Below are 22419 nucleotides of genomic sequence, written 5' to 3'. Positions count from 1 at the left end.
TTTATCCGGGTAGCCGGAAAGTAGACCATTGCAGTAGTCTAACCTAGAAGTGACAAAAGCATGGATTAATTTTTCTGCATCATTTTTGGACAGAAAGTTTCTGATTTTTGCAATGCTACGTAGATGGAAAAAAGCTGTCCTTGAAACAGTCTTGATATGTTCGTCAAAAGAGAGATCAGGGTCCAGAGTAACGCCGAGGTCCTTCACAGTTTTATTTGAGACGACTGTACAACCATCAAGATTAATTGTCAGACTCAACAGAAGATATCTTTGTTTCTTGGGACCTAGAACAAGCATCTCTGTTTTGTCCGAGTTTAAAAGTAGAACATTTGCAGCCATCCACATCCTTATGTCTGGAACACAGGCTTCTAGCGAGGGCAATTTTGGGGCTTCACCATGTTTCATCGAAATGTACGGCTGTGTGTCATCCGCATAGCAGTGAAAGTTAACATTATGTTTCTGAATGACATCAACAAGAGGTAGAATATATAGTGAAAACAATAGTGGTCCTAAAACGGAACATTGAGGAACACCGAAATGTACAGTTGATTTGTCAGAGGACAAACCATCCACAGAGACAAACTGATATCTTTTCGACAGATAAGATCTAAACCAGGCCAGAACTTGTCCGTGTAGACCAATTTGGGTTTCCAACAACAGGAAATTATTATGTGGATTATAATTAATGGACATTTTTGTAGGGGTATATACATTTTTCATAAGGGAAATTTTCAAAGTGGAAATTACAAACTTTAGAAGCCTTTATAAACCTCAAATATACTACAAGCTCTCCTGCAAAAGGGTGATCAAATTAAGATCCTATGTCTGTATTCCCTACATAGTGCACAACTTTTGACCAGAGCCCTATGTGCCCTGATCAAAAGTACACTCTTAGTAACCTAAAAGGATTCTTCGGCTGTCCCCATCGGAGAACCCTTTGAAGAACTATTTTTGGTTCCAGGTAGAATCCTATTGGTTCCAGGTAAAATCCTTTTTGGTTCCAGAAAGAACCCGTTCCAGAGAGGGTTCTACATGGAACCCAAAAGGGTTCTACCTGGAAGCAAAAAGGGTTCTACCTGGAACTAAAAAGGGTTGTCCTATGGGGACAGCCAAAGAACGCTTTGGAACCTTTTTTTCTAAGAGTGTAGTGCACTACATAGGGAATAAGGTACCTTTTGGGACACAGGCAGAGTGAACAGGGTGGTAATTGGCCGTGTGATCAGTTTGTCATGCTCTGTGGTTTGAGCCACCATCCTGATCCGCTTGGCTCTGCCTGGGAAGGGACTGTGTGTCCTGGGAAACCTGATGCTGATGAAGAGGATATTGACCGTGTCCCTCACAAGCACATTGCTGTAAGTAATGAACATGGATCGGAGACCATGTTGAACATTGAAGCCTATAGATTACATAAACTTCCACAAGTCTGAAGGCCAGTTGCCAGCTAGCTATCACAGCAGTTGTCTGACACTAAAGCCTCGTTTACACCTTGCGGTAATATATGAGTTTTATCATCTGATCAATATGAACTACACATTGTATTAAAATGCGTCTCTTAACCGTCCGCATTGTGACCAGATTGTCTGGTGCCTCCCTGTATGCATATTACTTCAAAATAATATGACTGTGTTTATTTTTATTATTAAGACAATGTCTGATGCCATAAATCAATGGTGCTACTAGGAGTGGAGGGAGGATGCTATGGTACAGAGGAATGATGGTTCTGCCTCTATACCTGTCAATCATTTTAGAGGCTGGTATAATGATGATTTAAAAGGTTTGACCATCCAGATCTGTTCACGCTTGATTGATATCCAGACACAATGCGTGCTTGACTACCTCCAAAGGTGGTCGGGAAGATGTGATCACAATCAGATCACATTGTGTCTTTTAATCATCTACACCTGTCTGGAAATGTAGACACAATCAGAATGTGGACAAGATCAGGACAAAGGACGCATGTTAGCGCCAGGTATAAACGAGGATTAAGAATGACAATGGCTTAGAGAGGGACAGGGGTGGAGTAGGTGGGGTCATCAGGTAATTGATGAGTGGCAAAGAACCTACGATTCATCAATATTGTTGTAGACTCCTTGACTCCTTCAAAGCACAGTTATATGGGATTATAAAATCAGATAACTTTTTTTGGAAGCCCTGCTTTTGGTCCACCATGTTTCAACCTCCAATTATAACTTAAGAGACAGTGGTGCACCTCCACAACAGAAATAACCTCTGCATGTTCTATTTTTTCCTCTGTTTTGGCATCCCTAGATTGGGAGATTAAATGAATAGCATCTAAAGAGAATCTAGGCACCTTCTTATGGGTATAATTATTTACCCATTCTGTAGCATGTTTTTAAAGACAAGACGCTTCTTGGTAAGTACTTAATTTTCATATTTTATTGTAAAACAAGGGGGAAAGAAAAGTTACATCCCAGGCAACACAATACAATTGATGTCTTGTCCTTACAGTCAATGCTAATTCAAATACATCACTGGTGAGATGGGTCTTGTCTGTGGATAATATGGGGTATAGACACCTGTTCATTACATTTCAGTTCCGATGACGCAACTAAAAAATATTAAAACGTTTCTCTGAATATAAAAAAAAAAAAATGGAATCAAATCATCCATATGCGGCCAAATTGTTACCAACTGTACATCGAAATCGAACAAAGACGAGAGAAAGTTTTTAACAAAATGTTGATAATAGTTTGAATGGAAGATTGAGACACACATTGTCATGGAAAGGTGTGGAGGAAACATTGAAGGAACCATCCCTTCACAGTTTGCGAGTGGACAACAAGAATGATCAGTGGACTTAACAATTGGATGACAAATGATCCGTTTAAACACCCAAACTCAGGTTTTAATGTCTTCTTGGGAAAAATTCACTCACTATAGAAAATACTGATGTAACGTACAGGATTATGCTCACAAAACACATACATCATACAACAGTAATTGCCTTAACAATGAGAATGTGTTGCATAGAGATAAACCAGCACGGATACAGCTAAAAGCCTTTAAGGTTACCTAGGTTACTAAAGATCTTAGAACAGCACACATGTATCCTCTAATTTAGGCATCTTGTGTTGTTGATATTCATTTAAAAGAAAAGTGACATATCTGCTGATTTGAATATACTTAGTTGAGCCTGTATTAATTAAGATCTGATAAGAACTTTGAGTTCTTAAAGGACTGTGCAGCTCTGTTTGAGTTCTTAAAGGACTGTGCAGCTCTGTTTGAGTTCTTAAAGGACTGTGCAGCTCTGTTTGAGTTCTTAAAGGACTGTGCAGCTCTGTTTTAGTTCTTAAAGGACTGTGCAGCTCTGTTTGAGTTCTTAAAGGACTGTGCAGCTCTGTTTGAGTTCTTAAATGACTGTGCAGCTCTGTTTGAGTTCTTAAAGGACTGTGCAGCTCTGTTTGAGTTCTTAAATGACTGTGCAGCTCTGTTTGAGTTCTTAAAGGACTGTGCAGCTCTGTTTACAATATGAGATGTAGAAGCAGGTACAGCTTGTTTTTGATTAGCCAGGTCTTAGGGATGGTAACAAAGATGCATGTTTCAGCCAACTATCACCACAGTGCTGATATATTCTTAGTGTTTAGTCAATGTCTCAAATCTCAACAGGGTCTTGAGCTATTATTTTGAGGGGTAGGGGGGCAACTCAAAACCTATTACCACTCACCACATCCTGACTCAACAGAAAAAACGATGTTTATCATTGACTGGTCTGTGCCACTCTTCTGAGCACTACAAATGGCACTCCACAGTTAGAAATGACTCTTGCCTGGTTTCAGACAGAAAGCTACACTGTCTCAATTGGGCTTTGGATCGAAGAAGAATATTGTACAATTTTCAGAGCCGTGCTGTCCAGGTGTCAGGATACCATTTGAAATGTGAAACTGCTCCGCAAAAAGAGCCAAATCCAGAGCCCAAACATCAACAAACAAACAATTTCATGTAACATTCAAATACATACACAGGAAAATGAACAGTTTGGGGTTTTGTACCATAGTTAGGCCTCACCTTAGCAACAGATGTATGTGTTTGGTGGAAATTTGTCCCTGAATATTTATATATTTTATGTTCAAAGTAATTTATAGTGTGACACAGCTGCAAGCTTTTTTTGGTCATTTTATTAGATTTTTTTTTACAAACCATTTCCCTCAAAAACCAGAATACAGGAAATGCATAAAGAAAACTCTACAGTTCATGTTTGAATGTGTTCTAATCTAACTAAGAACAATGTATATCTACAACAGTGTCTCTAATGTCAACATCACACCAAGAGGTTCGGTCTACAGCCAGGGTCTTGGTTAGAGAAAATGTATGCAATGTACAGTATGTGATCCTGTGCACTCGAAGGCCGGGATTCAATCAGAGGCGCGTTGACGACAAGCACATTGTACCAGTGACAATGAACCTTTTAAAGTACATTTTCCTGATGATCGCGGAGGTCACATTTATGGTAAATGCTGCAGATGTCATTCAAGAGGAAATTACCTTGTCGACAATGCACCTTTGATTGCTCTGAAATAACATTAGTGTGATGAGCCTCAACTCTCAGTACATGCATATGGAACACTCAGTCCTGATGAAGCCTTTGGTGGTGACTCGTATGAATTATTCTGAAGTTACTCTGTATTGGTGGCAAGATAGGTACTGCGGTCTGGGTGCCTGATGCTTTTTGATGGTAATTCCTGAAATGTTGTTTTTCCATGACATCTGCAAAATAATTTGGGCTTCGAATTGAGCTTTTTGAATATATATTACACATCTCTGCCTCACTCTTTCTGAAATACACACATTTCTCTCAGTGCAACAGTGGTCTAGGAAACATAATCAAGCCTCTGCTTCTGTCAGATTGAGTAAAGTATTAGCAAATATATAAATCACAAACATGAACAACAAATCTGATTATCTCGGTTTATGTATTTTTTGATAGTGTTGTTTTGCTGTAACTAGCTCGTCGCACACAGCACTAGCCAGTAATAATGCAATAGGACGAGCTATTCTTTAGGGGAAGTTGGATTTCAGTCATGGAGCGTGATGGAACCAAGCTATAGGGCAGAAACAGGATACATAGGACTTACAATACCTCCATGCTGATGAACAAGATCCTTACAATGCTAGACTTAGTAGACAGAGGACTAGGAGGTCACCGGATCAAAACTGGAAGTAGGTTTACTGTGTGAGATTGAGGGGGAAGAGCTGGTATACTGTACCATATCTAGTCTTTGTACAATAACATGTTTTAATGGGTTTTCTACTGTAGGCTATTAGATATCCACTGTTCTTAGCTAATGGATGGAAACGTGGTCTTTTTTGAAAGTAACAGGTTATGACTTATAGGGTACAACATGTGTTTTAAAGTAACCTATATGTGTTGGTCAGGATGAGAGCTTTTAGAGAAAGCGTACAATACCATTTCCACAGACAAAGGCAAATAACAGAGAGCAGTGGTTTTGAAAAGGACTGAAAACACATGTATACACTAAAGCCAGACAGACATCTTGTTGTGACTATTTGCAGCACTGGTGAACGACAAACATCTTGAAACCAAAAAGCTTTACTCTAAAAAAGTGAGCATTGTGCATAGTTAATGTTTTCAAAACGTCATCATTATATCCCTCTCCTGTTACATGTATCTGCAGTGTTACAAGGAAGTGCTATAATGCATAACTCCTCTCAGTTAAGTGCACATAGATCACTGTTGCACTGAAGGGCCTCCCCACGCACCTTCTCCCCGTAAAAATATCACAATAGGATTTTCTTAATATTTTTTTCAATTATAATTTTTTGTGTATTTTTGTTACAATAACCTAGACATGTGTTCCTCTCACTCAGTCCTAGGGTTGAGTCCACTTATGTCCACATATATCTTAAGTGTTTTGGCCTGATCTCTCTTTCTCTCTCTATCTCTCTCTCTCTCTCTTCCCTATTTCTCATACCTCTCCCACCCACACCACTGTATTCCCTCTCTTGATGTCTGACACCTCGCAGTGGGGCGTCTTCTGTTTGCCGTTCAACACAAAGAGGGATTCCGCTGAGGGTGTGACCAGGTACTGGCCAAACAGTCCGCTGGACACCACCACTCTGTTCGGCCCCCCCCAGGGCCAGGTGTGGGGTGACAGGGGCTCCTTGAGGCTCTTGAGGACCTCGCTGTGGCCTGACGCCAGGTCAGAGAAAACCAGGTCCATGCCTGAGCCAGAGGCAGCTACCACCGTGTACTGATTGGACTCAGTGAAGGAAGGCTGGAAGACCAGGTCGGACACGAGGAGCGAGGTGTCCAATTCCCGGCTCAGACCCAGCACCCCCTGGAAGGACACTGTCTGAACTCTGACCTTGCCGCGCTGCTGGTCCGGGGTAACGATGTAGCGGCCGTTCGGGGACACGTAGGGCTGGCCCGTGATGTTGAGGTTGGGCCCAATGACGGTGTCGGTGACACTGTCGATCAGGAGCTGTGGCTGGGCTGACGAGGGGTCCCTGCTCTGAGACTGGCACTGGATGAAGTAGAATCCACTCAAGTGTGTGTAAGCCATGCTGACGGGCACACAGCTGTAGGTCTTCAGGCTGATGGTTTTGACTCGGTGGAAGGTCTCTAAGTCAATCTTATGCACCGCGGGTTCAGATTTGAGGAAGACGAAGCCAAACCTAAGATGACAAAGTTCAAGGGAAAGGTTAATGGTGATTACAGTGCGGTGAGGATTCTCATTAAAATTCTAATATGCTCTTTTCTCCTCTACTTGAGAGGGATTGCAATGATGAGGTGGTGAGTTCACCACCGGTGTTTAAGGTTAGCGGGACATCCGTACCTGACGTGAGTGATGATGAGGTTGGTTGGAGGGATGAAGAAGTCATCAACCCTCTGGAAGGGGGTGCGGATGGTGTGGTGCACCTCTCCAACACTGGCCTGGGGAATCACCTGGAACAGAGCAAAGAAGAACATGAGAAAAGGAAATATACAAATACAAGTATCACCTACCCAGCCAGAGAACAGTAAGAGAAAGCATGGGTCGGAAACTGTACTGAAACATAACAGCAAAACAGTCAGATGTTAATGTTGCCGTATATCCTATTGCAGATAAGGATCTACATAGAGCAGTATAGTTAGGCTTATGCAATATGGCCTCACCTCAAAACCTGATAGAGGATTGTATTGGGTAATCGTTGCTTTAGGAGAGACACAGATAAAGCTGCTATCTCACAAGTCAAAGGCATCGGTCTGACAAAACCCATTTCTCATTGGACGATCTATCCATCCACTCTCTTTGCCCCCCCCCCCCCCCCCCAGTACGTACATGACACATGCTTCATCAGGTACTCTACATTATCAGGTCACTGTCAAGGACTAGTGGGATGTGCCTTGTCCATACATCAGACCCCGCAGTAGCCAATCAAACGACTTGTTCTTCCATAACAGTATATTAAGCAGGAGGATGATTATTTTTTTTTATGAGCATGGCCTTATTTCTATAACAGCATGCTGGATGACTGTCATTCATATTCCTTCACTCAGCTCAATGTAACATCGATAGGTTTAGGCTACTACATGACACTCAAATTTTCCCTATACCCATCATGAGGTTGCTACAACCTAGCCTATGAATGAAAGTGTACAACGTAGGTGTACACAGGTGGAGAGAAAAATTTGAGACGACAATTTTAGATAGACATAGACAGAGACAGATAGTGACACATTCAATACCGCCTTGCACACTCTTGCCTGCATCTAGCTTATCTAGGGTATAATCATTAGTCCAACTGTTGCAAACGAGAGTTTCCATTGGACAAATTCAGTTATTTTTTTTCAGTTTCGTTTGCTTCCGTTTAAGAAATGTTTTTCAACAGAATCAGCAGAATGAATACACCTCTGATCATGCATAAACACAGATCACTTTCATAGCAGCCACGTTGTATTACTTCTAGCCTCTATGCTCTCCTCCTCTCCCCTTTTCCCTTCATTCATGGACTTCAATGAACAACACATCAGCTGTATGTGACCAGGTGAAAAAACCTTTCCAAGCCAAACCATGTCATACCGCTACACACAGCCTACATCGTTGTCACCATATTAGCTAAAGTAACGTCCTAGTCAACATAGCTAATAGAACTAATGCATTAGTAAACCCACTACAATCATGCAGTAATATTATAGAGTATAGTCAGTAAGCAGTTACAGCGGTGGGCCCAGGTGGCAATAAATTAATAAAACCAAAAGCTTATTTTGACTTGGAAGAGTTCTAGTGTTGGTTTGGATAGTCATAGCCAGCTAGCTAGCATACCATCCCTCTGTTTGAGCCCGGTGTTTGAGTAACTAAAGTAGTGAGCTGCATTTACTAGTAAGTGAAAACTGAAAGTTAAAAAAATGACTCGCTCTCTCTCTCTCTTGCTTCTTCATTTTTGAAGAAATTAATTTGTTGAAAACTGTTCAACTATTGTCTTTCTCTCACTTCGAGTCAACTACTCACCACATTTTATGCACTGCAGTGCTAGCTAGCTGTAGCTCACGCTTTCAGTACTAGATTTGTTCTCTGATCTTTGGTTGGGTGGACAACATGTCAGTTCATGCTGCAAGAGCTCTGATAGGTTGGAGGATGTCCTGCGGAAGTTGTCATAATTACTGTGTAAGTCTATGGTACCTGTGTGTCTGTACATAAGGTGTTTTTTAAAATCAAATTTTACTGCTTGTGTTGTGTGCCAGTAGTTTAGACAGACAGCTCGGTGCATTCAACATGTCAATACCTCTCATAAATACAAGTAGTGATGAAGTCAATCTCTCCTCCATTTTGAGCCAGGAGAGATTGACATTCATATTATTCATATTAGCTCTCTGTGTACATCCAAGGTCCAGCCGTGCTGCCCTGTTCTGAGCCAATTGCAATTTTCCTAATTCCTTTTTTGTGGCACTTGACCACACGACTGAACATTAGTCAAGGTGCGACAAAACTAGGGCCTGTAGGACCTGCCTTGTTGATAGTGTTGCATTGAAGTCAATGTACCAAGAGGAGGATGGCTACACCATGGTGCTACCCTACAGAGTGCTGCTGAGGCTACTGTAGACCTTCGTTGCAAAACACTGTGTTTTAATTAATTCTTTGGTGACATTTGAATACATTTAGTATAATTTTATCTAAAAAGGATATATTTTTCAATGTTTTAAAAAATGTCATTTTATGAAATTTACTGAGGAGGATGGTCTTCCCCTTCCTCCTCAGAGGAGCCTCCACTGATAGATACTAATCTGAAGTCTGTGCCATCCTCACTAAAGCGCTAACACCATCACATTGTCAGTGGTGGGCCAGATTTAGGATTTTGCTGTCTTCTTGTGAGTGAACTACTCGCAGAGAAAATAACACAAGTTTAATGCGGCTCCCTTTGCCACCGCAGTGTACATAGCTACAGAGCCCCTCATATCAGCTCTGCTCATAACCGACTTTTAAAAACAGATACCCCTTGTACTTCTAACCCCTACAGGGTTTGAAGAGAAACCTTGTTAAAAAAAGGGCATTAGAATTGTTACATTGTTACAAAGGTCCAGAGTTAATGATCGGACTCATACATAATATTACTCATGTCTAATCAGGAAGTAATGCTCTCACACGCTCAGGGTGTTCGGAAACTCATACCATCACCCTGTCATCGCTCATCCTAATGGATCATACGCACCATGTTACACAGTGTTACTGTGTTTTTACCTCAGCTGTTATTTTCTCTACTGTATTACTCCTACTGTACTTTAATACCTGAAGGGGAATTGGTTTGTACTGACTGAGTGGCTTTTATATTGAACTGCACTCATTTCAAGGCAGACTGGTGAATCTCAATGCTATTAAGAAATGCTTTATCTCCTATAGGTCCCCACTTTAATATGAATATTACACTGTAGTATAAGGGTGAAGTAATGTGAAATGGGATCTTAAATCAAATCAAATACAATAAAATGTTATTTGTCACATATTTCGTAAAACACCAGGTGTAGACTAACAGTGAAATTCTTACTTATGGGCCCTTCCCAACAATGCATAGAGAATAATAATAACAGGAGGAATAAATACACAATGGGTAATGATGACTTGGCTATATACACTGGGTACCAGTACTGAGTCAATGTTAGGGGTACGAGGTAATTGAGGTAGATATGTACATATAGGTAGGGAAAAATGACTAGGCAACAGGATAGATAGTAAACAGTAGCAGAAGCGTATGTGATGAGTCAAAAGAGTTAGCGCAAAAAGGATCAATTGAGATTGTCCTGGTAGCTATTTGGTTAACCATTTAGCAGTCTTACAGTATGGCTTGGGGGTAGAAGCTGTTCAGGGTCCTGTTGGTTTCAGACTTGGTGCATCGGTACCACTTGCCGTTCAGTAGCAGAGAGAACAGTCTATGCCTTGGGTGGCTGGAGTCTGCCAATTTTTAGGGCCTTCACTGACACCGCCTGGTATAGAGGTCATGGATGGCAGGGAGCTCGGCCCCAGTGATGTACTGAGCATTACGCACTACCCTCTGTAGCGCCTTGTGGTCGGATGCCAAGCAGTTGCCATACCAAGTGGGGATGCAGCCAGTCAAGATGCTCTCAATGGTGCAGCTATATAACTTTTTGAGGATCTGAGGGCCCATACCAAGCTTTTCAGCCTCCGGAGGGGGAAGAGGCATTGTTGCGCCTTCTTCACAGCTGTGTTGGTGTGTGTGGACCATGTAAATTCCTTAATGATGTGGACACCGAGGAACTTGAAGCTCTCGACCCGCTCGACTACAGCCCTGTCGATGTAGATCGGGGCGTGCTCGGCCCTCCATTTCCTGTAGTCCACGATCAGCTCCTTTGTCTTGCTGACGTTGAGGGAGAGGTGTTGTCCTGGCACCACACTATCAGGTCAATAACTTCCTTCCTATAGGCTGTCTCATCATCATCAGTGATCAGGCCTACTATAGTCGTGTCGTCAGCAATCTTAATAACGCAGTCGTGGATGAACAAGGAGTACAGAAAGGAACTAATCATGCACCCCTGAGGGGCCCCCGTGTTGAGGGTCAGCGTGGTGGATGTGTTATTGCCTACCATCACCACCTGAGGGCGGCCCGTTAAGAAGTCCAGGATTCAGTTGCAGAGGGAAGCGTTCAGTCCCAGGGTCCTGAGGTTAGTGATGAACTTGGTGGGCACTATGGTGTTGAACGCTGAGCTGTAGTCAATGAACAGCATGAACAGCGTGAACAGTATTCCTACATAGGTGTTCCTCTTGTCCAGGTGGGAGAGGGAAATGTAGAGTAATGAGATTGCATCATCTGTGGATCTGTTGGGTCGGTATGCGAATTGCAGTGGGTCCAGGGTGTCTGAGATGATGGTGTTGATGTGAGCCATGACCAGCCTTTCAAAGCATTTCATGGCTACAGATGTGAGTGCTACGGGGCAATAGTCATTTAGACAGGTTACCTTGGCATTCGTGGGTACATGGACTTTGCTTGGCTACTTGAAATATGTAGCTATTACAGACTGCTACAGTTATGATGTGTATATAGTGCTTTTTCTATTGTTGTTTTTATTACTATTTTAAAAAAAATATTTAATTTTGTCCACTGCATGTTGGCTGATATTTTCACTGTACCCTGCAATCACACCTGCAACTCTGTACATGTGACTATTAAACACTCTGAATCTGGTTGGGTCAGGGAGAGGTTGAAAATGTCAGTGAAGACACTTGTCAGCTAGTCAGTGCATGCTCTGAGTACGCGTCCTGGTAATCTGTGTGGCCCAGCGGCCTTTTGAATGTTAACCTGTATAAAGGTCTTACTCACATCTTCTATGGAGAGCGAGATAACACAGTCGTCCAGAACAGCTGGTGCTCTCATGCAAGGCTTAATGTTGCTTGCCTCGAAAGCGAGAATAGAAGGCATTTAGCTCATCTGGTAGGCTCGCATCACTGGGCAGCTCATGGCTGGGTTTCCCTTTGTAATCCGTGATCTTGCCACTGTAATATGTTGTAAGCTCATGTCGCCATGTTTCTAAACCCTAGTGTTAGCATACCCCACATTCTCTTTCACCTCTGCATCATTTGCTGTCTCTGAATAGCCAGGATCGGCACGTGCATACATCGACAGTGAGACCAGTCTGAGAGTAAGAAAGGTCACTGTGGGGACGACGTCGTCGTCGATGCACTTATTAATGAAGCTGGTGACTTATGTGGTAAACTCCTCAATGTGGTAAACTCCTCAATGTCATCAGATGAATCCTGTCTGGTCTGCATTTAAGCTACATTCTCTTAAGCTACATCCTCACCTCTCAGCATCCCTGCTCCTTCATTAATCTTATCTAATGGATTGTCAATCTCACTCATGTTTGCTTAGAGATATTGAGCAATTAAAAAAGGAGGTGTTTGACATTTTGAATTGCCTCCAGTGGAGACAGCAGGACTGTTGATGCTCACGTCAATTTCTTGCATTCCAAATAATAATGACATTATCAAGCCATTTATTTGTGGTGCGATCCATATGCCTTACAGCCAGTTATGCAGATTGCCTGAAATTGCATTCTAGACTGAATGATTCAAGCTTCGTTTTGTAATTATTCATTACTATTGAGCGACTACAGAACACCAGGCATGTTTTAGTAGTTCTGACAATTCACCTGAACACTTCTGCAGAGCAGTTTGAGACTATACAACAATTTGAAGAATTAATTAAATGAGCAGAAAATCACCTTGTTTGAGATAGCAATGCTGTTTTTAAAAGGCACTTTTCTATCTCTTTCTTTGGGACCCATTGCATCCCGCTTGGACAGGGGAGTGAGAACACATTAGGATTTCACAATGAGCCCAAACTGACAAGCGTTCCATTCTCTCCCTTGCTAATAAGACTGTTTCCTCCTCTCCACCTACCAACTACTGACAAACAGAATGTTCTCACAACATTTTAATAGGATAACAACCTCCAAAGGAAGAGGAAAATAACAATAAACATGTTGTGTCTGTTGCAAAATGACAAAGTAATCCCTTGACAGTTGTAGTATATGGAGCTGTGTTGCTGTCCTCTATTACCTCAACCCTATAAACACTATGATGGCTCTTCCAGAAGCATAAGCCAGCTGTGAGCTCAGGGCTCCCATTGGCCAAACCTCCTGTGGGCCTGAAACACATCCACACCTGTGATCATCCCTCACGTGTGAAGTCTCCAACACATCCTCTCCAAAAGGACTGGATCACATGCCTACAGTGTGAAGTCTCCAACACATCCTCTCCAAAGGGACTGGATCACATGCCTACAGTGTGAAGTCTCCAACACATCCTCTCCAAAGGGACTGGATCACATGTCTACAGTGTGAAGTCTCCAACACATCCTCTCCAAAGGGACTGGATCACATGCCTACAGTGTGAAGTCTCCAACACATCCTCTCCAAAGGGACTGGATCACATGCCTACAGTGTGAAGTCTCCAACACATTCTCTCCAAAGGGACTGGATCACACGCCTACAGTGCCACAGCTGTGAATTTCAGTTTGCTGACTGGTAAATATTGTAAAACATACATATATTAAATACTCACACAAACAAATACTCACTTATACACACGTACGCATAGACACGCGAATGGACCAAGATAGAGTCACACACTCACCTGCACACACCACACACCAATAACTCCTTACCTGTAAGGTTGGGTGGGACTTCTCCATGCTGCCCCAGCTTAGAACCCAGACCTGGTCATGTGACTTGTCATAGAGCAGCTTCACCGGGAAAGGGTCTGTCTCTACCGCCTGAAGAGAGAGAGAGAGAACGATCTGAGAGACAAGGCAAGAAAGGCCTTTTATGCCATCAAAAGGAACATACAATTCAACATACCAATTAGGATCTGGCTAAAAATACTTGAATCAGTTATAGAACCCATTGCCCTTTTTGGTTGTGAGGTCTGTGGTCCGCTCACCAACCAAGAATTCACAAAATGGGAAAAACACCAAATTGAGACTCGGATTTCAGAATTTTGCTAAAATATCCTCAGTGTACAATGTAAAACACCAAATAATGCATGCAGAGTAGAATTAGGCCGATACCTGCAGATGATCAAAATCCAGAAAAGAGCTGTTCAATTCTACAACCACCTAAAAGGAAGCGATTCCCAAACCTTCAATAACAAAGCCATCACCTACAGAGAGATGAATCTGGAGAATAGCTCCCTAAGCAAGCTGTTCACAAACACAAACAGAGCCCCGGGACAGCAACACAATTAGACCCAACCAAATCATAAGTAAACAAAAAGATAATAACTTAACAAAATTAACAAAAACAGGAGCAAACTAGAATGCTATTTGGCCCTAAACAGAGATTACACAGTGGCAGAATACCTGACCACTGTGACTGACCCAAACTTAAGGAAAGCTTTGACTATGTACAGAGTCAGTGAGCATAGCCTTGCTATTGAGAAAGGTCGCTGTAGGCAGACCTGGCTTTCAAGAAGAAACAGGCTATGTGCACACTGCCCACAAAATGAGGTGGAAACTGAGCTGCACTTCCTAACCTCCTGCCAAATGTGTGACCATATTAGAGACACATATTTCCCTTAGATTACACAGACCCACAAAGAATTGATAAACTCCCATATCTATTGGATGAAATACCACAGTGTGCAATCACAGCAGCAAGATTTGTGACCTGTTGCCACAAGAAAAGGGCAACCAGTGAAGAACAAACACCACTGTAAATACAAATACAAAATATTTTTGTTTATTTATTTTCCCTTTTGTACTTTAACTATTTGCACATCATTACAACACTGTATATATACATAATATGACATTTGAAATGTCTTTATTATTTTGGAACTTGTGAGTGTAAAATTGACTGTTGTTTATTGTTTATTTCACTTGCTTTGGCAATGTAAACATATGTTTCCTATGCCAATAAAGCCCCTTTAATTGAATTGAGAGAGAGAGAGAACCGGGAAAGAGAGAGACATTTATTTTACCCTTATTTTCCCAGGTAAGTTGACTGAGAAGACATTGTTATTTATAGCAACGACCTGGAGAATAGTTACAGGGGAGAGGAGGGGGGAACGAAAGAAAGAAGAGAGAGACACACAGATGGGGACTCAACACTGGGTCGGGTGCATTGTCAACAGGGAGGAATAACACAAACAATGAACCGCTCCCATGGCCATGCAGCGTGCCATACGACGACCCCCCTCCCTTCCCCAATCGCAACCCCAGTGGAACATGACAGAGGCATGGGTTCAGTAATGGGAGGTCAGCCTATTTATTTTCAACTGGTGAGGTATATGTGGAAAGCCCTCCCGCTGCCAGACCCTCAGAGAATGGCGGGGCTCTGACCGTCATGCTGTCACTCACATGTCAGAGGAGGGTGGAGGGAGGGGTCATTGTACCAAACAATGAGACTTACAGGCAACTCATCCCAGCATACGTATACTTCTAGTTTGTTATAGACACAACACTCATTCACTATCATGTCACTGTTTTTAAACAGCCATTTTTTTCAGCCTTTCTCCTGCTAAATAGTTCTACAACTACAACTTCATTCTTCATGGTGCTCCCGAGTGGCGCAGAGGTCTAAGGCACTGCATCTCAGTGCTTGAGGCATCACTACAGACACCCTGGTTCGAATCCAGGCTGTATCACAACCGGCCGTGATTGGGAGTCCCATGGTGCGGCGCTCATTTGGCCCAGTGTCGTCCGGGTTTGGCCAGTGTAGGCCGTCATTGTAAATAAAAATCTGTTCTTAACTGACTTGCCTAGTTAAATAAAGGTAAAATAAATATTGTTCATTATCTTTTATCATGCAGCGTGACAGCAAATGAAAATGACTATTTTGTAACGGTTAGCTATGTGTTGTTGTTAAGGAAATACATGATCAGAATAAGGGTGTTATTTTTCACTCTTTAAAAAAGGCCTTCCTGAAACGTCTGTGTCGACTGGAGATGGTTGAGAGGGATGGAGGGAGGGAAAGGGAGGTAGAAAGAGATGGAGGGAAAGGGAGGTAGAGAGAGATGGCGGGAGGTAGAGAGAGATAGAGGGCGGGAGAAGTAGGTAGAGAGAAAGGCATGATGTGCCCTCACACACACCAGTGAGGGTATGGAGAAGTGTGGCAGAGCTTGGCGATTGAGAGGAAAACACCAGCTTCTCTATTTTCAGCACTCTTCTTCACCCTCCACTCCCCCCCTCTCTCTCTCTGCTCCCTCTCTTTCCCCCTCTTTGCTCTCTCTCTCCCTCTCTTTGCTCCCTCTCTCCCTCTCTTTGCTCTCTCTCTCTCCCTCTCTTTGCACTCTTTCTTTCTTTCTCTATCTGTTTTCACTCTCTCTCCCTCTCTCTTCTTGTGGTAAAAATAATGACTTTCATTCAAGCCATCATCCCACTGTTGGTGAAAGCTTCGGGGGACGGCCCTCTAAACGGCTTATAGAGAAGATTAATAAAACCAACCAACCTGCACCACTTTCTGGGCCTGGGTGTCGATGACCAGCAGGCGTTTTTGAAGGGGTTGGGTGACGTAGATGTACTTATCCCTCACACTGACCGCTGAGGACCACGAACAGTGCTGACGGGACACACCTTCACTTTTAGGGCACATTTCCTCCTGGAGAAAGAACGGGATGGAGGGAGAGAAAGAAGGAATGAAGAAGAAGGTGAATCCACAGTTAATCACTCCACACACAGGACCATATTCGAAGAGTGGCCCCCTCTCTCTCATGCATACGGCAGAGAAAATGCTGTTTACAGCAGCAATGGGCTAACACATGACTTATTGAGTTTGTATCGATCTGTAATACAATTACAGCAACCAGTAAAACTTCAATCCCTCAGAGAAACAAGCCACTTTTATCAACTAAAGCCCATTGCTTTGGGAGAGTGATGTTCTCTAGTATATTACAGACGTGCAGGGTTACTGTGAGCTATTGACCTGGGGTCTTTGACTAATGGACATGAGTAATCCTATAACATTTAGTGAACGGAGGGCACAGTTACTAGCAATGGATTGTAGTGGAGTGGGGGGATGTGTGTACCTCTGTATATCTGTAAGAGTGATGCTTTTTCCATATGTATTGGTAGTACATCTTCAATATCATCTCAAGTCATAAAAAGTCCCAAAACACCTGCATCATTATCTTCTACAGCCAGTACATAGATTGACAGGAGGACTCACATAGCTGGCCACGATCCTCTCTGTGTGTTCAATGTGTTTACGTATCTCACACTCGCTGGGCTGCAGCACGGTGATGCCCTCATCAGAGAACACATAGAACATGTTTCCCACGCTCAAACCTGGAGAGTTAGGAAATCAAAAGAGCTTCTGCTGACGTTCTCACATTCAAAAGCCTTACAGAGAATACACAGACCCTGTTAGCAGCACCTGAACTAGTCAATGACTGATGGAGTTGTCAGGCATTTTCACTGCAGAGTCAGTGACTGTGAACAACATGTCTAGCGAGTTCATTGTGAGACGCCTTTTGAAACTTGATGGCCGCTATGATCTCGAGAACATTTTGCAGGCCTGACACCTGACTCTAAACAACAGCTGGTAATTAGACAACAGATTGATGCTTACAGGGACAAGGACATGCAGCAAGGCTGTTTATGCTGTGGAAAAGCATATTGTGTTGGAATGGCAGGTCACATTGTATAGGATAACCAGATACAATCAAAACCTTGAGTGCTGCTGACACGGTCATGATGGGACATTACGGCTGGTGATACTGTCTGTGCACAATCAGTATCAGGGCTGGACAAGATTCAAACAATGGTTCTCTCTGCTCTCTAATCAGCCGTAGTTATTCTCATACACATGTGTGGTGTCACAACTAGAATATAGAGGAAGAGTTATGTGTGCTGACATGTGGTCCAGCCCAGTATAAAAACTGTTTGCATTTGTGTTATATTTTCATGGTCAAGTCTTGTGAAATAACGTTTTCAGCAAGAAAATATACACATAATGAATATACAAAATTAACATATTCACAGTACAAAACATAGACATTCAGAGGAATGTTGGTCCATTGTAGAAGTGAATTGAAAAGAAAAGAAACAAATGGTACAAAGTGTTATACAACGGTATATTTCAGTACCTTCCTCCCGCCACAGTATGTTAGCAACTGCAGCATCAGAATGACAGAAGAGAGAGGGAAAGAGGGAGGGAAAGAGGGAGGGAAAGAGAGAGGGAAAGAGAGAGGGAAAGAGAGAGGGAAAGAGGGAGGGAAAGAGAGAGGGAAAGAGAGAGGTAAAGAGAGAGGGAGAAAGGGAGAGAGGGCGGGCAGGAGAGAGAGAGAGAGATACCATGTCATATCAAGTCATTTAAAAAAAAGTGGGACAGAACACATTTAGCAAGAGTGATTCTTTACAGACGCAGAAATACTTCAATTAACACAATAACATAAATGTATCCTTGTTGTTTTATTGCATTTGACACAATCTAAACCGAAAGGCTGTAAAAAAAAATGTCACTCACATTGTTTTCTTTTATACAGAAAGATACCATAGAATAAAGCGTAAGCTTTTTGTTAATTGTATGCCAATATACTGTAACATTGTGCTAATTACTGTATACATTTTCATTGCCAAAAATACCTTGTGAAAATCGCGGAGGCATTTTTCCATGTTCTACTTGAAGTAAACTCTCAGTCACTTACGTGTCTTTCTAGCTGAGTCCTCCACAAACAGAGACGATATGTCCTCGTCCACCCCCACCTCGTTCTTCGCAATGCAGGTGTAGGCTCCTGTGTCCTCATAGCGTACGCTGCCAATGTGGAGCTCACTCCCATTCGCTGTTACAGAGGAGTCTCAGCTAAGCCACATGTTTCTACACCGGTACACATTTTCCATGGCTGTAACATCCTCCCACCTAGCAATACACTCACTGTGTTTTTCTAAATGAATGAACAAAGCTAATCTAAGTAGCCAACTAACTATGTACCCACGTCTCACTAACACAAGCCATTGAAGCCTGAACCCTTGTGATGACAACACAACAACCCTTCCTCAAAATATCCTTTGACTGAATCCTCTCTGTTCTGTTCCCAGAGATCTAGTGTCAGGGGAAGGTGATATATCTCAGGACACAGTGAGTGCTATCATCAGAGAGAGGCAGCGCTCTGACAGTACAACTAGAGTGTGTGCGTGTGTGTGTGTGTGTGTGTGTGTGTGTGTGTGTGTGTGTGTGTGTGTGTGTGTGTGTGTGTGTGTGTGTGTGTGTGTGTGTGTGTGTGTGTGTGTGTGTGTGTGTGTGTGTGTGTGTGTGTGTGTGTGTGTGTGTGTGTGTGTGTGTGTGTGTATGTGTATTCGGTCAGGTTTTAAGCAAAGGTGATATCTCAGGACACAGTGAGTGCTATCAGAGGCAGCAGAGGCAGCCCTAGCTCTCTGACACTAGCCCTTTGTGATCTATGGCTTGTTCTCACACTCACATCCATCCCTCCTCATCCTCACGCTGCTGCAGTGTTGCCTTGATCACAACAAGGCAATTTTCACAACACTGCAGCAGGAGTGAAGGACACCCGTGTCAGACAGCTGCTTTCACGAGCCGTGTCAAAGATCATGTGCCAGTCTTTCACGTTCCTCCTCTCATCTCTCCCTCCCTCTCTTTGTCGTCTTTGATCCCCCTCTCTTGATCTCTTTCCATGTATCTCCTAAATGTGAACTGGCAGGCAGAGGAGGATAACTTCATAGTGCTGAACAAGACCTGACAGAGCCAGGACCTGAGATAAACCCTGGGCTAACATGAACAACTTTTACAGGCACCAATGTACACATAATGCAATATACATTTTCTTCATTCTCATTTAGAACAATGGATTTTACTGAAAATTCTACCACCTGAAAAACACACGTTTGTATTTGAACTGTCTATTTTAGTGAAATGCACAGATAAATGGGTGATGTTTCTACAATAGTTTGCATTCAGATTCACTCTTCTAACTCCTCTTTAGGGGGAGTAAAGTGATGACGTACAGAGTGACCCGCCCCACATTAAACACCAGACACTGTCGCCATTACATCTAATCCAGAATTATGCCTTGATCAATTTTAATCATGTCTTGATCAATTAAGAATTTGCCAATAGTTAGGCATTACTTTCTCACTTAAAATGAATAACAAGGGAACAGATACTGGGATTTTCAGACTTGTAGTGAGGTAAATCGTTCAGAATGCGTCATATAGACAAATATACAGAGCTGATATATGTCCTTACTTTATACAAAAGGGGATAATGCCGCTGTCCATTCAGCACCACCAGTTGAGCTCAGCAGTCAGGACCTTGGACAGCACCACCAGTTGGGCTAAGCTGTCAGGCCATTGGACAGCACCATCAGTTGGGCTAACCCAGTTGAGCTAAGCAGTCAGGCCATTGGACAGCACCACCAGTTGGGCTAACCCAGTTGAGCTAAGCAGTCAGGACCTTGGACAGCACCCACCAGTTGGGCTAACCCAGTTGGGCTAAGCAGTCAGACCTTTGGACAGCACCTTTTCCTAATAGTTGAGCCTATTGAACACTCCCATTGTAGCCTAGTAGTTAGAGCGTTGAGCCAGTAAGCGGAAGGTTGTTGTATTGAATCCCCGAGCTGACAAGGTCAAAATCTGTTGTTTTTCCCCTGAGCAAGGCAGTTAACCCACTGTTCCCGGGATCCTAAGACGTGGATGTTGATTATGGCAGCCCCCTGCACTTCTCTGATTCAGAGGGGTTGGGTTAAATGCAGAAGATGCATTCAGTTGTTTTACTTTCCCTATAAAATGTGTCAAACTCATTCCACGGAGAGCTCAGTAGTGTCTGCGGGTTTTTGCTCCTCCCTTGTATTTGATTGATGAATTAAAGCCACTGATCAGTAAGTAGCTCCCCTCACCTGGTTGTCTACGTCTTAATTGAAAGGGAAAATAAAAAACCAGCAGACACACGGCTCTCCATGAAATGAGTTTGACACCCCTGATGTAGAGGATCCTGGCAGCATCAGTGAGTACTGTAGCCTCCCCCTCATCCTGGCAGCATCAGTGAGTACTGTAGCCTCATCCTCATCCTGGCAGCATCAGTGAGTACTGTAGCCTCCCCCTCATCCTGGCAGCATCAGTGAGTACTGTAGCCTCCCCTTCATCCTGGCAACATAAGTGAGTACTGTAGCCTCCCCCTCCTCCTGGCAGCATCAGTGAGTACTGTAGCCTCCCCTTCATCCTGGCAACATCAGTGAGTACTGTAGCCTCCCCTTCATCCTGGTAACATCAGTGAGTACTGTAGCCTCCTCTTCATCCTGGTAACATCAGTGAGTACTGTAGCCTCCCCCTCATCCTGGCAGCATCCGTGAGTACTGTAGCCTCCCCTTCATCCTGGTAACATCAGTGAGTACTGTAGCCTCCCCTTCATCCTGGTAACATCAGTGAGTACTGTAGCCTCCCCTTCATCCTGGTAACATCAGTGAGTACTGTAGCCCCCCTCCTCATCCTGGTAACATCAGTGAGTACTGTAGCCTCCCCCTCATCCTGGCAACATCAGTGAGTACTGTAGCCTCCCCTTCATCCTGGTAACATCAGTGAGTACTGTAGCCTCCCCTTCATCCTGGTAACATCAGTGAGTACTGTAGCCTCCCCTTCATCCTGGTAACATCCGTGAGTACTGTAGCCTCCCCTTCATCCTGGTAACATCAGTGAGTACTGTAGCCTCCCCTTCATCCTGGTAACATCAGTGAGTACTGTAGCCTCCCCTTCATCCTGGTAACATCAGTGAGTACTGTAGCCCCCCTCCTCATCCTGGTAACATCAGTGAGTACTGTAGCCTTCCCCTCATCCTGGTAACATCAGTGAGTACTGTAGCCTCCCCTTCATCCTGGCAGGATTCGTGAGCTCCACAAGACCAACATTAGCCTTAGTTCCAGAGGGGAAACTAATCTAATTCTGAGTTGGAATACCTATATACTGATCCAATGTTCAAATATTCTGCCAAATAAGCTAAGAGTATAACTCTGGAAAACGGCTTCATTCTGTAGACTCTTATGTTTGAGCACCCTGTTAAACATTTACTAGATATAAGGGTATTTTCAGATCTACCCCAAATAGCAATTAAATGAACATCCTGGAATCCAGCTCCACGGATCTGCCAAGTCTAAACTGGGCTGTGAGAGTGACAGTTGGCAGATCTGTGAAGCTGGATTGCAGGATGTTAATGTATATATGAACCTTGCAGAACCTCCCTTGTTCCAGCTGAATCTGAAGTCTGATAACAGGCTATTACCACAGGTAATGATCCACACACAGCCTGTAAACTGCTATCTAATGAGGGTTACTCCATAAAAGACACTCTCTTGTGTCCCCTCGGAAATTGAAATTCCCATTCAACTCTCTCACATGGCTGGCTGCTGTATAATTAATTTTCACACACGGTTGTTCTATCTTTTCTTTATCATGTTCTTCAAAGGCTTGGATTGGATATTTACTCTTCTAAAATCAGTGGCTGGC

The 22419-nt window shown here is 43.2% G+C and overlaps 1 protein-coding gene across 2 annotated transcripts in view; it reads right to left on the bottom strand.

Annotated features, from left to right (window-relative positions):
• Positions 1-2375: 2375 nt before the first annotated feature.
• The window catches only part of LOC139537744 (follistatin-related protein 4-like), a 237334-nt gene continuing 217290 nt past the window's right edge, over positions 2376-22419 (bottom strand). Inside the window, exons 10-16 of one of the 2 annotated variants that reach the window (XM_071339454.1) lie at positions 18615-18749; positions 18054-18080; positions 17135-17253; positions 16418-16567; positions 13636-13743; positions 6816-6925; positions 2376-6654 (exon numbers count right to left, since the gene is read on the bottom strand). In XM_071339454.1, the coding sequence (XP_071195555.1) occupies positions 5946-6654; positions 6816-6925; positions 13636-13743; positions 16418-16567; positions 17135-17253; positions 18054-18080; positions 18615-18749 (1358 nt within the window). In that variant the 3' untranslated portion in view covers positions 2376-5945. The remainder of the gene's footprint in view (positions 6655-6815; positions 6926-13635; positions 13744-16417; positions 16568-17134; positions 17254-18053; positions 18081-18614; positions 18750-22419) is intronic. The other variant, XM_071339456.1, reaches the window with a different exon arrangement.

The sequence above is a fragment of the Salvelinus alpinus genome, chromosome 13, assembly GCF_045679555.1.
Source record: "Salvelinus alpinus chromosome 13, SLU_Salpinus.1, whole genome shotgun sequence".
NCBI classification, from domain to species: Eukaryota; Metazoa; Chordata; class Actinopteri; order Salmoniformes; family Salmonidae; genus Salvelinus; species Salvelinus alpinus.
This window is presented reverse-complemented; position numbering and strand designations above follow the sequence as displayed.